Source organism: Bos javanicus, chromosome 23 (genome assembly GCF_032452875.1).
Source record: "Bos javanicus breed banteng chromosome 23, ARS-OSU_banteng_1.0, whole genome shotgun sequence".
Classification (NCBI taxonomy): Eukaryota; Metazoa; Chordata; class Mammalia; order Artiodactyla; family Bovidae; genus Bos; species Bos javanicus.
Genome location: NC_083890.1, coordinates 45,176,134 through 45,198,496, shown reverse-complemented (window position 1 = coordinate 45,198,496; position 22,363 = coordinate 45,176,134). Strand labels below are relative to the sequence as shown.

The 22,363-nt window shown below is 40.0% G+C and overlaps 1 protein-coding gene across 1 annotated transcript in view; it reads left to right on the top strand.

Moving 5' to 3' along the window:
- The window catches only part of TMEM170B (transmembrane protein 170B), a 50,261-nt gene that overhangs the window by 13,701 nt on the left and 14,197 nt on the right, over positions 1-22,363 (top strand). Inside the window, exon 2 of the mRNA XM_061398862.1 lies at positions 6,289-6,459. Coding sequence (XP_061254846.1) covers positions 6,289-6,459 — 171 coding nt within the window. The remainder of the gene's footprint in view (positions 1-6,288; positions 6,460-22,363) is intronic.

The following is a 22,363-nucleotide window of genomic DNA, read 5'->3' as shown; positions in this document are numbered from 1 at the left end:
GTCCTGTTTATTAACAATTCAGGTGGTAACAGATTCTCTTGGGATCTTTCTTGATTGATATTTCTTCCTCTGGTTCTTTGTCCCTGTGGTAATATGTGCCCCGTAGTCAGGTGGTTCACAGGTCTCGTGAATCATACTCTGCCAATCCCTGCTGTAGTTGACTTTCTCAGATTATAAAGGCATCATCTCCCTGAAATTTAATGAGCCGCCAGTGTGGGATACACCCCCACGACAGAGAGGTCTCATGTCAGAAACTAAGGGGGACAGTTGCCACCCCTTAGATTTGATGGAAGCTTGAGATAACTCAGTTTGGACACAGATCAGTTAAACGTACAGTGAGGACCATTTCTGTTAAGAAGAGAGAAACTATGAGCAGCCCCCAAGTTTAGTCTTGCTGGTGTATTATAGTCACCTCGAGGCTTAGAGTATGTTGAGTACATGTAAGTGTTCAGTATGATTTTTGTTAGAAGGGTTAGATCCACTGTAGAGGATTAAAGATTATATTTAGTGTTTGTCTAGTAAGATACGTTTTGTTGTTTTTATGGCTTTGGGATTTTTTTTATAGGTACCTCATGTGTAACCTTAGCCTAGAGCAGTGATTTCTGTCTTTATTGCATGTCATGATTGATAAAGGCAATGAAAACAGAGTCGTTCAGGTCCCCATCTATAGATAGTTTTAGCTATCTGTGGGTAATTCTTGTGAGCAGCCTGGATTGAGAAGCACTGGCCTCACAGAGCATCTTCTCTGATGAATTCTAGAATGAAAAACTATTTTTAAAAGACAGTATATCTGCAGTAAAACAAACAGAACTTCAGGCTGGTTGCTAAAACATAACCAGTGAAGAGTAAAATAACATCATGCATATCCTCTCTTATTCTTAGAAGATAGCCATTATTTTCTGTATTTCTCTGTACCTATTATTTTTAACAAATACAGGGTCATACAATATGTACCATTCTTTGAATTGTTTTTACTTGGTTAAATATACTCTAGAGAAATTCATTTCCCAGAAATAATTTTGTCCAAGGATTAAAAACAAAAGCACAGAAGATGATTTCTAGTGACTTGGCAACCAGGGCTGATGGGAGATACAGACTGGGAGTGAGGCTATTTCTAGTATTGCTTGAAGGCTGAAACAGATCACAGCTCCCCTGCTTCTGATCCCACTGAAGGTAAACACACACACACACATACACACACACACACACGCGCGCGCGGCAAGAATGAACACACACGCAACAAGAGTGAACACACACACATGACAAGAACGAACACACACATACACGCTGGAGCAGATCACAGCTCCCCTGCCTCTGATCCCACTGAAGGTAAACACACACGCACACTGTTTTACTGCAGATACACTGTCTTTTAAAAACAGTTTTTCATTCTAGAATTCATCAAAGGAGAAGATGCTCTGTGAGGCCAGTGCTTCTCAACCCAGGCTGCTCACAAGAATTACCCCCAGAGCAGCTAAACTCTCTCTAGATGACAGACCTACACGACTCTGCTATCATTTCCTTTATTGAGGCAGGGATTGAAGGGGTGGCATACTTCTGTTTTGTAGAGTGTGTTTTTTGACTTTTTGTTTTGTATTTTGTTTAGCACCAGAGAAGCCTCCCTCTGGCTCCCTCCTTTCCTTGTTGTCAGTTGCTGGAAGCTCAGGTTAGGCGGGGTATGAGTGGGGAGAGCAGCCTGGGCCTCTGGGTTGTTCGTGTGAGCTGTGCCGTGCACAGCAGTTGAGAACAGGTGGTCCCCGTCCTCTCCTGGTCTCAGCACCTCTTCCTGCTCTGGGGCTCTGGGGCGTCTGTCTGTGCTCTGCTCTTAGGGGCCTGCAGGTAGTTCTCCAGGTGTCCTGCGTTTGCAGAAGTGAGTTGCCTTAGACTTGTTTATCCAGGTCTTCAGAGGCCCTCCCTGTTCACTGATGGGGTGGTTGGTATTGATCTATCAGGTAATTTAAAATAGTAGTAACAACATCACTCATTATCAGAGAAGTGCAAATCAAAACCACTATGAGGTACCATTTCACACCAGTCAGAATGGCTGCGATCCAAAAGTCTACAAATAATAAATGCTGGAGAGGGTGTGGAGAAAAGGGAACCCTCTTACACTGTTGGTGGGAATGCAAACTAGTACAGCCACTATGGAGAACAGTGTGGAGATTCCTTAAAAAACTGGAAATAGAACTGCCTTATGATCCAGCAATCCCACTGCTGGGCATACACACTGAGGAAACCAGAAGGGAAAGAGACACGTGTACCCCAGTGTTCATCGCAGCACTGTTTATAATAGCCAGGACATGGAAGCAACCTAGATGTCCATCAGTAGATGAATGGATAAGAAAGCTGTGGTACATATACACAATGGAGTATTACTCAGCCATTAAAAAGAATACATTTGAATCAGTTCTAATGAGGTGGATGAAACTGGAGCCTATTATACAGAGTGAAGTAAGCCAGAAGGAAAAACACCAATACAGTATACTAATGCATATATATGGAATTTAGAAAGATGGTAACAATAACCCTGTGTACAAGACAGCAAAAGAGACACTGATGTATAGAACAGTCTTATGGACTCTGAGGGAGAGGGAGAGGGTGGGAAGATTTGGGAGAATGGCATTGAAACATGTAAAATATCATGTATGAAACGAGATGCTAGTCCAGGTTCGATGCACGATACTGGATGCTTGGGGCTAATGCACTGGGACGACCCAGAGGGATGGTATGGGGAGGGAGGAGGGAGGAGGGTTCAGGATGGGGAACACATGTATACCTGTGGCGGATTCATTTTGACATTTGGCAAAACTAATACAATTATGTAAAGTTTAAAAATAAAATTATAAAAAAAAATAGTAGTAACAACATGCAACCTAAATTAATTCTAGATATTCTGAGCAGCATTCAGGTTTTTTTTTTCTGTGATAAATAGTGTGATTAAAAAAAAAAGAAACATAAAAATAAATTTGCGTTTGGGTAGTTTGTGCTCAGTCTGCTTGAGGGATAATCCTGGACTGATCCTTACAGGACTGTTTGAGATTCTGCCTTTTGGTTATATCATTCTTTGATATCTAGGGATTTTATAAGACATTAGACTTAAAAACTTACTTTTCCTAATTACTAGGCAAATTTATTGTTGAGGTCAATAGCTGTATAGTCAGTAGGCAGACAACATTACTTAATAATGTCCAATAATTCCTGTTCATAGTGTTACACATGGTCACGAAATTTTTCACCCCACCTGCATGACAAGGACAACAAGGAAAAGTGCTCTGGGGGCTCACTCTGGTAAGAAGCAGGCTTGGGGCTCAAGGCAAATGACTGATGCCTGACTCCTCTTATTAAGAGCAGGCACCTGCCACAGAGCCTTTCCTCATCTCAAAGCTCCCTTAGAGAATTTTTGTTCTCTTATATTCTTTGTTAGATTCACTCTGAAAAGTTAGATCTTTTAAAATACAAATATCATCTGGGCAAGTTAAGCGCTTTTGTCTTTAATGCATTTGAAGCTATTTGTTTGGGAAAGACAGCATGAAAGCATTGTTTCCCTGAAAGCTAAGAGAGAGAAGCCTCTGAAAGGCAAGCTTTGTCTGTTTTCCTTAATCACGAGCGTCTCGCTCTTCTGCCATAGAGAAGCATTCTTTAACACAGAGATTTATCAGATTTCTCTTCCTTGAAATTATCAGTCCATTTTAAGTGTCAGTTCTTACGAATTTGGCAGGGTGAAACTGATTTTTTTTAAAAAATAAAATCTGTTTGCTATATATCCTCCCTTTTAAAAATTCCGCCTTTAATTTGGAGGTAATTGTAGATTCCCATGCAGCTGTGAGAAATAGTACAGCGAGAACCCAAGTGGCCTTTACCCCAGCTGAAAAGTGAAAGTGAAAGCTGCTATACAGTCCATGGAATTCTCCAAGCCAGAATACTGGAGTGGGTAGCCATTCCCTTCTCCAGGGGATCTTCCCAACCCAGGGATCAAGCCCAGGTCTCCCGTATTGCAGGCAGATTCTTTACCAGTTGAGCCCCAGGGGAAGCCCAAGAATACTGGAGTGGGTAGTTTGTCCCTTCTCCAGTGGATTTTCCCAACCCAGAAATTGAACTGGGGTCTCCTGAATTGCAGGCGGATTCTTTACCAGCTGAGCCACCGGGGAACCCCAAGAATACTGGGGTGGGTAGCCTATCCTTTCTCCAGCAGATCTTTCTGACCCAGAAATTGAACTGGGATCTCCTGCACTGCAGATGATTCCTTACCAACTGAGCTGTACCCCAGTTCCCCAGTGGGAACATCTTGGAAAAACCAGTGTGTAATACCAAAACAAGGATGTTGACCTTGACACAGTCCACCAGCCTTTTTCAGATTTCACAGGTGTTACTTGTACACCTGTACTCATGGGTGTGTTTATATTTATTTCTTTTCAGTTTTACCATTTGTATATGTGTGTACCACCACAATCAAAATACAGAACAACTCCACCGCTGCAAAGATCCTTGGTGTTTGTACCCATTTTAAGACAAGAAGTCCCACGTTTCCTCTGCCCCAAGTCCCTGGCAGCCACCACCCTGTTTTCTGTTTCTGTTCACTTGACTACTTTAGATACCTCATAGAAGTGGAATTTACCAGTATTTGTCCTCTTGGGCCTGGTTTATTTTACTTAGTGTAATGTCCAGAAGATTCATGCATGCTGTAGCATGTGGCAGAATGTTCTCCCAATGAATAATATTCCATTGACATATAAACCTTATTGTTTATTAACTCACCCATGGATGAGCACTTGAGTCGCTTCCCCTCGTGGCAATGGCGAATACTGTTACTGTAATCATAGTTGTGCAGCTGTCTCTTCATGATCTTGCTTTGATTCTTCTGGATATATACCCAGAAATGGAATTGCTGGATCAAGTGGTCATTTTGTTTTTAGTTTTGGAGGAGCTACCACACTGTTTTCCATAGCTGATGCCCTGTTTTACATTCCCACCAGCAGTGTATATCTGTACTCCACTGATGTTTGAGTAAATAAGTTTCAGTTAATCCATTTTTGTTCTCTTTATTCATGACTGTTTTATTGCCCTTTTTCACTTGATAGAGAGTGAACAGATAGCTCAAATAGCAGATGAGACATTTTGCACTACAGAATGTTTGCATACCAAGGCTGATCCTGAAGGTGACATCTAAATATTTTGGAGTCAGTTCTTTCAGCTATAAATAACAGAAACCTTACATAGGCCAATTTAAAAGGATTGCATTACAAGGAGATTTTATCATGTTGAATCTAAGGGTATTAACATGGCAGGGCTGAATGTAGCACTGGAATAAGGGATTTGGTTGTCCCTTGCCTTTGATGCTTCTGTTTGTCTTTTATCCTGTTATCATGGGTTTGATCAAGTGATGATGAGATGACTGTTCACAAAGCCTGAGCCCTTCAGGTTCAGCCTGAAGGATAAAGACTGAGGTGCTCGGTTTTGGTCCCAGTTCAGAGTTCCCAGGGGAAGGGACTGATGGACCCAGTTTGGATCAGTGGCCTGTCCAGATGTTCCTCCACGCAGGCACAGTCAGGGGGATGGAGTTGGTGGAGGACAGGCAGTCTCTGCAGGAACCGTGGGCACTGATGGAGGGGCAGGTGGCCAGAAAGAAAGGGAGTGGGTGCTGGAGAGAGAGCGGAGGGCATGCCCGTTGGCTGGCTGTAGCCGACTTCAGTGAAAGCAGTTGAGACCACATTGATGAGTTCTGGGTAAGGGCTAGTATATGACCTGAGACAAAGAACTTAAAAGATTCGGACAGTTCTTCAGTATACAAAGTCGAGAGCCAAGAGGGAAAGGACCTGAACTTCTTAAAATTGTAAAAGACAAAAATCATTGACTCACTTCTGGAATTATTTGAATTAAGGGGTAGTTTTTTTTTTTTTTTTTTAAGGTTTGGACACTTAGTGTAGACAGTTATATATCAGACAGCAATTAATTAACTTAAATAATTTATTCCAGGAGATTTGCAAACAAGAGGGTGTATCAGAGAAAATAATAGAGCATAGCTGTGTCATGGGGACATTTAGAGGAAATTGGAGTGTGGCTTTGACCTGGTGAAGTCATGGAGGTCGATTTCCCCATCAAGCAGTAGTAATGATGATAATTGTTAAAATTTCGTACTACTATGTATCAAGTATTGTACTGGGCATGTTTGTATCTATGATCTCTAACCAGACCATGATTATCCAGACCATGGGTGCTCACGCTTTGTTACACTGGATTTTTCCAAGAGGTTTTCCAGCACAGTTTTCAACGCCTTGCTTTCCCTTTCAGAGATGTGGTACTGGATCTTCCTCTGGGCCCTCTTCTCCTCTCTGTTCGTCCATGGTGCTGCCGGAGTGCTGATGTTCGTGATGCTGCAGAGGCATCGGCAAGGGAGAGTCATCTCCGTCATCGCCGTCAGCATCGGATTTCTGGCTTCCGTGACTGGAGCGATGATCACTAGTAAGTAGATGCTGTTTTAAGAATGTCATTTTATATGCACGTAAGTTTGGGGCTTTTTCATTATAGGTTATTCTGTGTGTGCGTGTGTGCGCGCGTGTGTGTGGGCGTGTGCGTGCTTAGTCACTCAGTCATGTCCAACTCTTGGTGACCCTATGGGCTATAGCCTGCCAGGCTCCTTTTTGTCCGTGGGATTTTTTTTTATAGGTTGTTACAAGATATTAAATATAGTTCCTAGTGCTACACAGTAGGTCCTTGTTACCTGTTTTTTCTATAGTAGTCTGTATCTGTTAATTCCAGGTTTATCCTTCCCTCTGCTCTCCGATTTGGTAAATACCACTTTGCTTTCTGTGTCTGTGAGTATGTTTCTGTTTTGTAGATAAAGTTGATTTGCACCATACCTTAGATCCCACACCCAAGTGACGGTATGTGGCATCTGTCTTCTGACTTCACTCGGTGCGCTGACCCCTAGGTCCGTCCGTGCTGCTGCAGAGGCATTATTTCATCCTGTTTTAATTGCTGAATAATACTACACTGGGTGTGTCTACCATATCTTTATCCATTCGTCTATCAGTGAACATTTACATTGCTTCCATGTCTTGGCTATTTTAAACAGTGCTGCGATGAACATTGGGGTACATGCATCTTTTTTTAATTAGAGTTTTCTCCAGTTATATAACCAGGAATAGAATTGCTGAATCATGTGGGGCCTCCCTGTGGCTCAGATGGTTAAGAATCTGTCTGCAATGTGGGAGACCTGGGTTCGATTCCTGGGTCAGGAAGATCCCCTGGGGAAGGGAATCCCCTCCAGTATTCCATTATTCCCCAGAATCCAGAATTCTGGAGAATTCCATGGACAGAGGAACCTGGCAGGCCACAGTCCATGGGGTTGTAGAGTCAGACACAGCTGAGCAATTAACACACACACACACACACACACACACAAGCTGTATTTTTAGTTTTTTAAAGAACCTATGCTGTTCTCCATAGTGGCTGTCCCAGTTTATATTCCCAACAGTGTAGGAGGGGTTCCCTTTTCTCCACACTCTCTCGAGCATTTATTATTTATAGACTTTGTAATAATGACCATTCTGACTGGTGTGAAGTGATATCTTATTGTAGTTTTGATTTGCATTTCTCTAATAATTAGTGATGTTGAGCATCTTTTCATGTGCCTGTTGGCCATCTGTATGTCGTCTTTGGAAAAATATCCATTTAGGTCTTTTGCCCATTTATTGATAGGGTTGTTGGTTTTTTTTTTTTTTTAATATTGAGCTTTATGAGCAGCTTGTATGTTTTGGAAATTGTTAGCAAATATTGGTCCCATTGTTAGCAAATATTTTTTCCTGGTCCATAGGTTGTATTTTTCATTTTGTTTGTGTTTCCTTTGCTATGCAAAAGCTTTTAAGTTTAATTAGGTGCCATTTGTTTATTTTTGCTTTTGCTTCCATTTCTCTGGGAGATGGATTGAAAAAAAGATTGCTGCAATTTATTTCAAAGAATGTCCTGCCTATGTTTTCCTCTAGGCATTTTATAGTATCCAGTGTTACATTTAGGTCTTCAGTCCATTTTTAGTTTATTTTTGTTTGTGATTTTAGAGAAGGTTCTAATTTCATTCTTTTATATGTAGCTTCTCAATTTTCCCAGAACCACTTATTGAAGAGACTGTCTCTTCTCCATTTTATATTCTTGCCTCCTTTGTCATAGATTAACTGACTATAATCATGCACTTCCTTCTTAAACACAAGTTGTTACGACATAAATCTCCCCTGGCCTACTAGAAACTATTAGCCACTTTACACTGTCCTCCAGTTGTCTGGAGGTTTTCTACTTCCCTGCCTCATGTGTGTGTCCTGCAGGCCCTAGGTTCATGCCCTCTGACCTTCACCTCTTACCACAGCATTGAGGCCCCAGCTCCAGCCTTAGGTTCTGCTGTGCTAGTTAAACCGGGACTTTGATGTGTCCTGTTGAGCCTGGAGGGCCTCAGCTGCTTCCTTCGAGTGGTTCTGCTCAACACTGGTGCTGCTGTCTGCTGCCGTGGTCTCATCACCGCCTGCAAACAGTAGCACTTCTGTTGCTGGTCACCTGGCCTGCTTCCGTGAGGCCAGGGCAGCTGCCTGCCACCACTGGATGTGTGCAAGACCCTCCTTAGCTCAGAGATGAGAGGAAATCTGTTCCTACCATAGCTCTATGGCCTCCCTCCTCTTGTGGCACAGTCACGTTTCCCCGGAGTGATCAGCGTGCCTTGCCTGAGAACATAGCCCTGTCCCCGGGGCTCTGGGTCTGCCCTGGGCACAGCTGTGGTAAGCTGTGAGCAGTCTATTTTCTCTTCCTTTCTTCATTTACTATTCTTATGTATCATCTTGTGTTAGGTTTTTTTGTTGTTGTTGTTGCTGTATTCACCTGTAACTTTCTCATATACTACTTCATTCCCTTTGCCATAGGGTTTAAAACAAGTAATCAGGTTTAGCTGAAGCACCAAGTGTACAGAGTGGAGTAATGGGAAATTCAGCTGGGACAAGCCAGATCCTCAAAGATCCTGGAAGGTCAGCCAGAATTTGGACTTTATTCTGCAGGCCATGGAAAGCAAGTAGATATTTTAGAAAGGAATTGGAAAGGGGCAGAGCAGTTCACTAGGAAATTTGTTTTGTGGCTGAATGTAGAATAAATATATGTGAAGGAAGAACCAAAAGGAAACTCTGAGAGAGCAGGGGCCTTGCCTGTCTTCATCACTGCTGAATCTCCAGCAATAAAACAGCACCCGGAATGTAACAGATACTCAGGAAATACTAGTTGGATAGATGGACATAGTGAGGGAGGAGGCACAGAGGACAGGAAGAAGAAAGTGGAGGAGGGAAGAGGGGGCGGGCGGAGAGGGAGAAAAAGAGCCGAGGCTTTAACTTTTGGTCTGAATTTGAGGCTGGATCTGAAGTAGGCTGTGGCAGTGAGATGGAAGAGTTGCTATAAGGACTGTGACAAAGCAGAGAGTTCAGATTAGTCGTTGCTCACTGTGGAGACGTACAAAGAGGCCTGGAAAGGGACAGCTCATGTTTTTGATGTGGCCACTGCTGTAACTGTGGAACCGTGAGCAGAGGCGGAAGGACGAAGGAACAGCTTGTTCAGAAGCTGAAAATAGTGTGTGTATTACACGTGTGTTTATTGGTATACATAAAGTTTAAAGAGAACATTATTCTACTTCTGTTTATCTCTAATGATGGGTGTATGTATTACTTTCTTTCTTTTTTTTTTTTTATTCTTCCAATTTTATTTTATTTTTAAACTTTACATAATTGTATTAGTTTTGCCAAATATCAAAATGAATCCGCCACAGGTATACATGTGTTCTCCATCCCGAACCCTCCTCCCTCCTCCCTCCCCATACCATCCCTCTGGGCCGTCCCAGTGCACCAGCCCCAAGCATCCAGCATCATGCATCGAACCTGGACTGGCAACTCGTTTCCTACCTGATATTTTACATGTTTCATTGCCATTCTCCCAAATCTTCCCACCCTCTCCCTCTCCCACAGAGTCCATAAGACTGTTCTATACATCAGTGTCTCTTTTGCTGTCTTGTACACAGGGTTATTGTTACCATCTTTCTAAATTCCATATATATGCGTTAGTATACTGTATTGGTGTTTTTCCTTCTGGCTTACTTCACTCTGTATAATAGGCTCCAGTTTCATCCACCTCATTAGAACTGATTCAAATGTATTCTTTTTAATGGCTGAGTAATACTCCATTGTGTATATGTACCACAGCTTTCTTATCCATTCATCTGCTGATGGACATCTAGGTTGCTTCCATGTCCTGGCTATTATAAACAGTGCTGCGATGAACATTGGGGTACACGTGTCTCTTTCCCTTCTGGTTTCCTCAGTGTGTATGCCCAGCAGTGGGGTTGCTGGATCATAAGGCAGTTCTATTTCCAGTTTTTTAAGGAATCTCCACACTGTTCTCCATAGTGGCTGTACTAGTTTGCATTCCCACCAACAGTGTAAGAGGGTTCCCTTTTCTCCACACCCTCTCCAGCATTTATTATTTGTAGACTTTTGGATCGCAGCCATTATGACTGGTGTGAAATGGTACCTCATAGTGGTTTTGATTTGCATTTCTCTGATAATGAGTGATGTTGAGCATCTTTTCATGTGTTTGTTAGCCATCTGTATGTCTTTTTTGGAGAAATGTCTATTTAGTTCTTTGGCCCATTTTTTGATTGGGTCGTTTATTTTTCTGGAGTTGAGCTGTAGGAGTTGCTTGTATATTTTTGAGATTAGTTGTTTGTTGGTTGCTTCATTTGCTATTATTTTCTCCCATTCTGAAGGCTGTCTTTTCACCTTGCTAATAGTTTCCTTTGATGTGCAGAAGCTTTTAAGGTTAATTAGGTCCCATTTGTTTATTTTTGCTTTTATTTCCAATATTCTGGGAGGTGGGTCATAGAGGATCCTGCTGTGATGTATGTCGGAGAGTGTTTTGCCTATGTTCTCCTCTAGGAGTTTTATAGTTTCTGGTCTTACGTTTAGATCTTTAATCCATTTTGAATTTATTTTTGTGTATGGTGTTAGAAAGTGGTCCAGTTTCATTCTTTTACAAGTGGTTGACCAGATTTCCCAGCACCACTTGTTAAAGAGATTGTCTTTAATCCATTGTATATTCTTGCCTCCTTTGTCGAAGATAAGGTGTCCATATGTGCGTGGATTTATCTCTGGGCTTTCTATTTTATTCCATTGATCAATATTTCTGTCTTTGTGCCAGTACCATACTGTCTTGATAACTGTGGCTTTGTAGTAGAGCCTGAAGTCAGGTAGGTTGATTCCTCCAGTTCCATTCTTCTTTCTCAAGATCTCTTTGGCTATTCGAGGTTTTTTGTATTTCCATACAAATTGTGAAATTATTTGTTCTAGCTCTGTGAAGAATACTGTTGGTAGCTTGATAGGGATTGCGTTGAACCTATAAATTGCTTTGGGTAGTATACTCATTTTCACTATATTGATTCTTCCAATCCATGAACATGGTATATTTCTCCATCTATTAGTGTCCTCTTTGATTTCTTTCACCAGTGTTTTATAGTTTTCTATATATAGGTCTTTAGTTTCTTTAGGTAGATATATTCCTAAGTATTTTATTCTTTCCGTTGCAATGGTGAATGGAATTGTTTCCTTAATTTCTCTTTCTGTTTTCTCATTATTAGTGTATAGGAATGCAAGGGATTTCTGTGTGTTGATTTTATATCCTGCAACTTTACTGTAGTCATTGATTATTTCTAGTAATTTTCTGGTGGACTCTTTAGGGTTTTGTATGTAGAGGATCATGTCATCTGCAAATAGTGAGAGTTTTACTTCTTCTTTTCCAATTTGGATTCCTTTTATTTCTTTTTCTGCTCTGATTGCTGTGGCCAAAACTTCCAAAACTATGTTGAATAGTAATGGTGAAAGTGGGCACCCTTGTCTTGTTCCTGACTTTAGAGGAAATGCTTTCAATTTTTCACCATTGAGGATAATGTTTGCAGTGGGTTTGTCATATATAGCTTTTATTATGTTGAGGTATGTTCCTTCTATTCCTGCTTTCTGGAGAGTTTTTATCATAAATGGATGTTGAATTTTGTCAAAGGCTTTCTCTGCATCTATTGAGATAATCATATGGTTTTTATTTTTCAATTTGTTAATGTGGTGTATTACATTGATTGATTTGCGGATATTGAAGAATCCTTGCATCCCTGGGATAAAGCCCACTTGATCATGGTGTATGATCTTTTTAATGTGTTGTTGGATTCTGATTGCTAGAATTTTGTTAAGGATTTTTGCATCTATGTTCATCAGTGATATTGGCCTGTAGTTTTCTTTTTTTGTGGGATCTTTGTCAGGTTTTGGTATTAGGGTGATGGTGGCCTCATAGAATGAGTTTGGAAGTTTACCTTCCTCTGCAATTTTCTGGAAGAGTTTGAGCAGGATAGGTGTTAGCTCTTCTCTAAATTTTTGGTAGAATTCAGCTGTGAAGCCGTCTGGACCGGGGCTTTTGTTTGCTGGAAGATTTTTGATTACAGTTTCAATTTCCATGCTTGTGATGGGTCTGTTAAGATTTTCTATTTCTTCCTGGTCCAGTTTTGGAAAGTTGTACTTTTCTAAGAATTTGTCCATTTCTTCCACGTTGTCCATTTTATTGGCATATAATTGTTGATAGTAGTCTCTTATGATCCTTTGTATTTCTGTGTTGTCTGTTGTGATCTCTCCATTTTCGTTTCTAATTTTGTTGATTTGATTTTTCTCCCTTTGTTTCTTGATGAGTCTGGCTAATGGTTTATCAATTTTATTTATCCTTTCAAAGAACCAGCTTTTGGTTTTGTTGATTTTTGCTATGGTCTCTTTTGTTTCTTTTGCATTTATTTCTGCTCTAATTTTTAAGATTTCTTTCCTTCTACTAACCCTGGGGTTCTTCATTTCTTCCTTTTCTAGTTGCTTTAGGTGTAGAGTTAGGTTATTTATTTGACTTTTTTCTTGTTTCTTGAGGTGTGCCTGTATTGCTATGAACTTTCCCCTTAGGACTGCTTTTACCGTGTCCCACAGGTTTTGGGTTGTTGTGTTTTCATTTTCATTCGTTTCTATGCAAATTTTGATTTCTTTTTTGATTTCTTCTGTGATTTGTTGGTTATTCAGCAGCGTGTTGTTCAGCCTCCATATGTTGGAATTTTTAATAGTTTTTCTCCTGTAATTGAGATCTAATCTTACTGCATTGTGGTCAGAAAAAATGCTTGGAATGATTTCTATTTTTTTGAATTTACCAAGGCTAGCTTTATGGCCCAGGATGTGATCTATCCTGGAGAAGGTTCCATGTGCGCTTGAGAAAAAGGTGAAATTCATTGTTTTGGGATGAAATGACCTATAGATATCAATTAGGTCTAACTGGTCTATTGTATCGTTTAAAGTTTGTGTTTCCTTGTTAATTTTCTGTTTAGTTGATCTATCCATAGGTGTAAGTGGGGTATTAAAGTCTCCCACTATTATTGTGTTATTGTTAATTTCTCCTTTCATACTTGTTAGCATTTGTCTTACGTACTGTGGTGCTCCTGTGTTGGGTGCATATATATTTATAATTGTTATATCTTCTTCTTGGATTGATCCTTTGATCATTATGTAGTGACCATCTTTGTCTCTTTTCACAGCCTTTGTTTTAAAGTCTATTTTATCTGATATGAGTATTGCTACTCCTGCTTTCTTTTGGTCCCTATTTGCATGGAAAATCTTTTTCCAGCTCTTCACTTTCAGTCTGTATGTGTCCCCTGTTTTGAGGTGGGTCTCTTGTAGACAACATATGTAGGGGTCTTGTTTTTGTATCCATTCAGCCAGTCTTTGTCTTTTGGTTGGGGCATTCAACCCATTTACATTTAAGGTAATTACTGATAAGTATGTTCCCGTTGCCATTTACTTTATTGTTTTGGGTTCGAGTTTATACACCGTTTTTGTGTTTCCTGTCTAGAGAATATCCTTTAGTATTTGTTGGAGAGCTGGTTTGGTGGTGCAGAATTCTCTCAGCTTTTGCTTGTCTGAAAAGCTTTTGATTTCTCCTTCATACTTGAATGAGATCCTTGCTGGGTACAATAATCTGGGCTGTAGGTTATTTTCTTTCATCATTTTAAGTATGTCTTGCCATTCCCTCCTGGCTTGAAGAGTTTCTATTGAAAGATCAGCTGTTATCCTTATGGGAATTCCCTTGTGTGTTATTTGTTGTTTTTCCCTTGCTGCTTTTAATATTTGTTCTTTGTGTTTGATCTTTGTTAATTTGATTAATATGTGTCTTGGGGTGTTTCTCCTTGGGTTTATCCTGTTTGGTACTCTCTGGGTTTCTTGGACTTGGGTGATTATTTCCTTCCCCATTTTAGGGAAGTTTTCCACTATTATCTCCTCAAGTATTTTCTCACGGTCTTTCTTTTTGTCTTCTTCTTCTGGAACCCCTATGATTCGAATGTTGTAGCGTTTAATATTGTCCTGGAGGTCTCTGAGATTGTCCTCATTTCTTTTAATTCGTTTTTCTTTTATCCTCTCTGATTCATTTATTTCTACCATTCTATCTTCTAATTCACTAATCCTGTCTTCTGCCTCTGTTATTCTACTATTTGTTGCCTCCAGAGTGTTTTTAATTTCACTTATTGCATTATTCATTATATATTGACTCTTTTTTATTTCTTCTAGGTCCTTGTTAAACCTTTCTTGCATCTTCTCAATCCTTGTCTCCAGGCTATTTATCTGTGATTTCATTTTAGTTTCAAGATTTTGGATCAATTTCACTATCATTATTCGGAATTCTTTATCAGGTAGATTCCCTATCTCTTCCTCTTTTGTTTTGTTTGGTGGGCATTTATCCTGTTCCTTTATCTGCTGAGTATTCCTCTGTCTCTTCATCTTGTTTAAATTGCTGAGTTTGGGGTGTCCTTTCTGTATTCTGGCAGTTTGTGGAGTTCTCTTTATTATGGCGTTTCCTCACTGTGTGTGGGTTTGTACAGGTGGCTTGTCAAGGTTTCCTGGTTAGGGAAGCTTGTGTCGGTGTTCTGGTGGGTGGAGCTGTATTTCTTCTCTCTGGAGTGCAATGAAATGTCCAGTAATGAGTTATGAGATGTCTATAGTTTTGGGGTGACTTTAGGCAGCCTGTATCTTGAAGCTCAGGGCTGTGTTCCTTTGTTGCTGGAGAATTTGCTTGGTATGTCTTGCCCTGGAACTTATTGGCCCTTGTGTGGTGCTTGGTTTCAGTGTCGGTATGGAGGCATTTGATGAGCTCCTGTCAATGAATGTTCCTTGGAGTCAGGAGTTTCCTGGAGTCAGGGTTTGGACTTAAGTCTCCTGCTTCCGATTATCGGTCTTATTTTTACAGTAGTTTCAAAACTTCTCCTTCTATACAGCACCATTGATAAAACATCTACATTAAAGATGATAAGTTTCTCTACAGTGAGGGTCACTCAGAGAGGTTCACAGGGTTACATGGAGAAGAGAAGAGGGAGGAGGGAGTTAGAGGTGACCCAAATGAGATGAGGTGAATCAATAGTGGAGAGAGTGGGCTAGCCAGTAGTCACTTCCTTATGTGCCCTCCACAACTGGACCACTCAGAGATGTTCACGGGGTTATACAGAGAAGAGAAGAAGGAGGAAGGTAACAGAGGTGGCCAGAAGGATAAAAGGGGGAATGAAAAGGAGGGAGACAGATACAGCCAGTAATCAGTTCCCTAAGTGTTCTCCACCGTCTGGAACACACAGAAATTCACAGAGTTGGGTAGAGTAGAGAGGGGTTAGGGAGGAGACACAGGCGACCTGGTGGAGAAAAAGGAGGGTCCAAAGGGAGAGAGAGCAGTCAAGCCAGTAATCTCACTCCCTAGTGAAAAATGGGTCCTGAAGATTGGGTCCTTAAAGGTACAAAATTGGTAACAAATACATAAAAGCAAAAATTAAAAATCTAGAGTAGAGTTTGGAATTTCAAAAATACGATGTTAAAGAAAAGAAGAAGGAAAAGAAAGAGAGAAAGAACGAACAAACAAAAACAAACAAGGTCGCGAAAATTATAAAGAAAGGACAGGTACAAAATTGATAACTAATACCAGAAAGCGAAAATTAAAAATCTAGAGTAGAGTTTGGAATTTCAAAAATACGATGTTAAAGAAAAGAAGAAGGAAAAGAAAGAGAGAAAAAACGAACAAACAAAAACAAACAAGGTCGCGAAAATTATAAAGAAAGTACAGGTACAAAATTGATAACTAATACCAGAAAGCAAAAATTAAAAATCTAGAGTAGAGTTTGGAATTTCAAAAATACAATGTTAAAAAAAAAAAAAAGAAGAAGAAGAAAAATAAAGAGAGAAAACAAACAAACAAATACGAACAATGTCACAAAAATTATAAAGAAAATACAGGTACAAAATTGATATCAAATACCAAAAAGCATAAATTAAAAATCTAGAGTAAAGTTTGGAATTTCAGATATACAATGTTATATAAAAGAAGAAGAGAAAGAAACAGAGAAGAAGAAGAAAAAAAAAAGTCACAGAAATTATATAAAAAAAAAACTATAGGTACAAAATTGATAACATATACCAAAAGCGAAAATTAAAAATCTAGAGTAGAGTTTGGAATTTCAAAAATACAATGTTAAAGAAAAGAAGAAAAAAACAAAAACAAAACAAACAAACAAAAAAAAACAAGGTTAAAAAATTATAAAATATATATATATGAAGTTTGCTGAAGAAGAAAAAAATAGGGTCTTTTTTTTTTTTTTTTTTGCAAAGTAATAGGTTATAAAAGTGAAAAATAAAGGAACAATAGAGGAGTTAAAATTTTTTTTTTTAATTAAAAAAAAAAAAGAAAGAATGATCGTAAAAATAATAAAAATATATCTAGGGCTTTTTTGGGTTTTTTTTTGTGGGTGTTGTGGGTTCAGTTCATTTTTGGCTAGTTCCTTGGTCAGATTTATATTTCTCAAGATCTATAGGCCCCTTCCTATGTAGTCCGTAGTAACCACAGGGTTTTGATCTATTGCCTGTACCTTCCAAGGCGTTTCCCTCTGTTATATCTTCTTCTGTTTGCTAGTCTCTTCAGTATCTGGTTTCCGCCCTGACTCAAAGGGCACGGTGGAGGACACTTTTTTTTTTTTTTTTTAGGCTTACTTGTTCAGTCGCGCTGTGGGGAGGGAGGGAGGGATGCTGCAAACAAATAACACTGGCGTGGGCTCGCAGTGCCTCAGCCACCCTGGGTCTGCCCCCGCTCACGGCGCGTGTAGCCTCCCTGTCCACACTGCTCGGACTCTAGGTTGTTCCGCCGGGAACAATCCGAGGCTGGCCCTGGGCTGCATGCACCTCCCAGGTCCAAGCCGCTCAGGTTCAGGCACTCGGGTAGTCCTCAGAGGCGCAGACTCAGTTGGGCCTGCGTTTTGTGCTCTTCCCAGGTCCGAGCGCCAATTTGCTCTTCCCAGGCGAGCGCCAATGCTGCGACTTATCGCCTCCCCGCCACTCGGTTATCTGGATGTAAAACCGGCGCACCTTCTCAGGCAGATGTTGACCGTCCAGACCCCCAAGAAGTTTTAGTTAGCAAAGAAGCCTGCTTACAATTTTATAGATAATGTCTCTCTGGGGCTGCGATTGCCCCCTTCCGGCTCTGGCTGCCTGTCACCGGAGGGGGAAGGTCTGCAGCCGGCTATCTCTGTTCAGTCCTTTGTTCCATGCACGGGCCTGGCGGTCTTAGGTTAGGGCTGGCTTTTCGCGTGGTAGGTATCCCACAGTCTGGTTTGCTAGCCCAAATTATTTCGCTCAGATAGCGCTCAGGGTATTCAGGCCAGATTCTTACTCTCAGCGATGCAGCCCACGCCGCGCCTCCCTGCCCAGCCCCGGTTTGCTAATGGCGGATGCAGGCGTCTGCGCTGCTTCTCCGCTGGGGGAGTTACCGTAGGGCTCGCAATCTGCGAGTTTTAAATTGTTTATTTATTTTTTCTCCCTGTTATATTGCCCTCTGTGCTTCCAAAGCTCGGCGCAGATTCGGCAGTGAGAAGGTTTCCTGATGTTTGGAAACTTCTCTCTTTTTAAGATTCCCTTCCCGGGACGGAACTCCGTCCCTCCCTCTTTTGTCTCTTTTTTTTTTTGTTTTTAATATTTTTTCCTACCTCCTTTCGAAGAGTTGGGTTGCTTTTCTGGGTGCCTGATGTCCTCTGCCGGCATTCAGAAGTTGTTTTGTGGAATTTACTCGACGTTTAAATGCTTTTTTGATGAATTTGTGGGGGAGAAAGTGTTCTCCCCGTCCTACTCCTCCGCCATCTTGGCTCCTCCCCTATGTATTACTTTCAACTCAGTCAAGAATAAAACAAACTAATGATTTTAGAAACTGTTATATTTAAAATTCCTTACAAATATGTCTGGGCTCCCTTGGTGGTTCAAACTGTAAAGAATTTGCCTGCAATGCAGGAGAGTGGGGTTTGATCCCTGGGTTGGGAAGAGCCCCTGGAGAAGGGAATGGCAGCCCACTCCAGTATTTGCCTGGAGAATTCCATGGATAGAAGAGCCCATGGGCTACACTCCATGGGGTCACGAAGAGTTGGACATGACTGAGTGACTATCACAAATATGTGTGACACAATTTCGAGTAAAAACTTGTATCCAGGTTGACAATGAAACATACAAATTTCTTCTGGCTAATTTTCTGACCTGCAAACACTTGAATTAAGAAGACTATCCAATGTGAATATTTACCTGCATTTATTTTCTTAAATGCATTTTGTGAGCGCTAGCACAGTCACAGCTATATATTCCATTCAGCAAAATGATGACTGACTGAATGTAGATACGTAACTATTATATTTTACTACCTCTTAGATGTTTATTTCCAGGATAGGGTGAATTTTCATTTTAGTTAGTACTGATAGTTAATACCAGAATTGGGAGGAAATGGGTTTCTATATAATGCCATTGCTTGGCATTGTGTTGCTGTCTAATTTTAGCAAGTCTGAGGGCTAAATTAGTGACATCTCTTTGTTGGTTTGATTTGCATTTCTCTGATTACTAATGTATTTGAACATCTCTTTCTATTCTTATTATATATTTAGTTTTTTTCCCTGCAAATTGCTACTTTTAATTCTGTGCTTTTCTTTTGGGGTCCTTGTTCTTATTAAATGATAGATGTTTCTTAGATACATTGGTGTCCTGTTGGTTTTGTACTTCTCAAATAACTTCTTTGTCTTTTAGCAGTGCCTTCATCCATGATACTGTTCATTGAGTAGAAATTCTTATTCTGTGTAACCAGCTTAAAGAGTTTTTTGCCTGTGGTTTATAATTCATAATTTTATTTATGTTCTCCCCCACACTAAGGTCAAAAGATACTCTGATATATTGTGTTTTGTTAATTTTATAGTTTTACCTTGGTAGTAAAGTCTTTATCGAGAGCAGGACTGAGCAAAACTTTTCTTGAAAGGCCAGATAATAACTGTTTTAAATGTTGCAGGCTAGATGGTCTCTGTCACAACTCTCCAGCTCTGCCATTAGGACTTAAAAACAGCCATCAGTTCAGTTCAGTTCAGTCGCTCAGTCGTGTCCGACTCTTACGGACTTCACTCAAACTCACGTCCATCAAGTCGGTGATGCCATCCAGCCATCTCATCGTCTGTTGTCCCCTTTTCCTCCTGCCCCTAATCCCTCCCAGCATAAGAGTCTTTTCCAGTGAGTCAACTCTTTGCATGAGGTGGCCAAAGTACTGGAGTTTCAGCTTCAGCATCCAAAGAACACCCAGGGCTGACCTCCTTTAGAATGGACTGGTTGGAACTCCTTGCAGTCCAAGGGACTCTCAAGAGTCTTCTCCAACACCACAGTTCAAAAGCAGCAATTCTTTGGCGCTCAGCTTTCTTCACAGTCCAACTCTCACATCCATACATGACCACTGGAAAAACCATAGCCTTGACTAGATGGACCTTTGTTGACAGACTAATGTCTCTGCTTTTGAATATGCTGTCTAGGTTGGTCATAACTTCCCTTCCAAGGAGTAAGCGTCTTTTAATTTCATGGCTGCAGTCACCATCTGCAGTGATTTTGGAGCCCAAAAAATAAAGTCTGACACTGTTTCCACTGTTTCCCCATCTATTTCCCATAAAGTGCTGGGACCATATGCCATGATCTTAGTTTTCTGAATGTTGAGCTTTAAGCCAACTTTTTCACTCTCCTCTTTTACTTTCATCAAGAGGCTTTTTAGTTCCTCTTCACTGTCTGCCATAAGGTTGGTGTCATCTGCATATCTGAGGTTATTGATATTTCTCCCGGCAATCTTGATTCCAGCTTGTGCTTCTTCCAGCCCAGTGTTTCTCATGATGTACGCTGCATAAGTTAAATAAGCAGGGTGACAGTATACAGCCTTGACGTACTCCTTTTCCTATTTGGAACCAGTCTGTTGTTCCATGTCCAGTTATAACTGTTGCTTCCTGATCTGCCTATAGGTTTCTCAAGAGACAGGTCAGGTGGTCTGGTATTCCCATCTCTTGAAGAATTTTCCACAGTTTCTTGTGATCCACACAGTCAAAGGCTTTGGCATAGTCAATAAAGCAGAAATAGATGTTTTTCTGGAACTCTCTTGCTTTTTCCATGATCCAGTGGATGTTGGCAATTTGATCTCTGGTTCCTCTGCCTTTTCTAAAACCAGCTTGAACATCTGGAAGTTCACGGTTCATGTATTGCTGAAGCCTGGCTTGGAGAATTTTGAGCATTACTTTGCTAGCGTGTGAGATGGGTGCAGTTGTCATAGTTACCAGTAAATGAATGGGCGTGGTTTCTTCCAGTAAAACTTTATTTGCAAAGGCAGATGTTGAACATTCAGGTCATAATCTGCCTTCTGGTTTAGAGTCTGTCTTCATTTTTGGAATTAGGTAGGATTTCAGGTTTGTTTTTTTTTTTCCTTCCACAGAGTAAGTCAATTTTTACTACATTCTAAAAAAAAATCCATCCATTGATCCATCTTTTGTTGTATACTATGTTCTCAAGGTACATGGATCTGTCTCTGAACTCTGTTCTGATTTTTTTAGTCCTTTTAGCTGTTGTTTCAGCAAGGTCTCATTTTTTATCTCTCCTGTTTTGTACTGTTTCTTAATATCTGGTAGAGCTGGTCCCTCATTTTTTTCTTTATCAAAGTTCACATAACTATTTATGGACCTTTATTCTTTCATATAAATTTTAGAATATGTCTACTGAATTCCTCAAAAAGTATAACTGTGATTTTTGTGGGGATTTAATACAAGGTAGAGGTTAATTTGGGAAGAATTGACATATTAAATTATTCCACCCAAGAACATGTAATATATCCCCATTTGTTCAGATCATTTTCTGGTTCTTTTGTTAGAGTTTCAAAGTTTTTTCTTCTCCCAATAGGAGAGTTATACATTTTGATTAAGTTAATTCCTAAACCCTTATTACATTAATGTTGTTGTACATGGTATTTTTTTAAATTATGTTGTTTAGTTTTATTAGTATAAAGAATTGCTGTTTTTTAAGTAAAGTTTATGAAAGATTAATAACAAAGCAAAAAACTAATTTTCTAGAGAGATAATAAGCCGAATATATTTCTGCCTTAGCTCTAAAATAGTTAAGACAGAGAAATAAAATGTGGGATAAAATAGAAGAAATAACTACAGGCTTGACAATAAAGGTAGAATAAAGAATTATAAAAATAGCAGTTTTATACACAGCTATATATTCCTAAATATAAATTGTTAAAATTGGCATAAGAAGAAATAGAAAATATGAGTAATACAATAAATATTGTTAAACAGTTGAAATATTGAAGATCCCTCCTCCCTGAAAGAAGTCCAGTCTCAAATGAGGTTTACAGATGAGTTCTACCAGATTTTCTGGGAACAGTTCCTATTTATCCAGATTATTGCAGAAAATGGAAAGGTTAAAAGCTGTGCACAGCATGTTTGCTGAATCATTGTAATCTTTTTGCTAAACAAGATGAAGACTACAGAAAAATGGAAAAGTATAGGTTCATTTGCTTCAAGAATATTATCCTACCAACCAGGACCTACTGTACAGCACGTGGGTCTCTACTCAGTGTTAGGTGCCAGCCTAGGTGGGAGGGGAGTTTGGGGAAGAATGGATGCTTGTATATGTACTGCTCAGGACCTTCACTGTTCACCTGAAACGACCACAGCATTGCTAATCCCTCTGCTCCAATTCGAAACAAGAAGTTTAAAGTTTGAAAAAAAATGTTATCCTGGAAATGCAAAGATAGTTCAGTATCAGAAATGACTGTGGGTGTATGCCAATGAAACTTTGTTTATGGACATTGAAATTTGAATTTCATATAATTTTCATGTATCATGAAATAATACTCTTCTTTTGATTTTTTTAAACCATTTAAAAAATTCAGCAGAATTGTTTTCTCCACTTCATCTTTGCTATACCAGTCT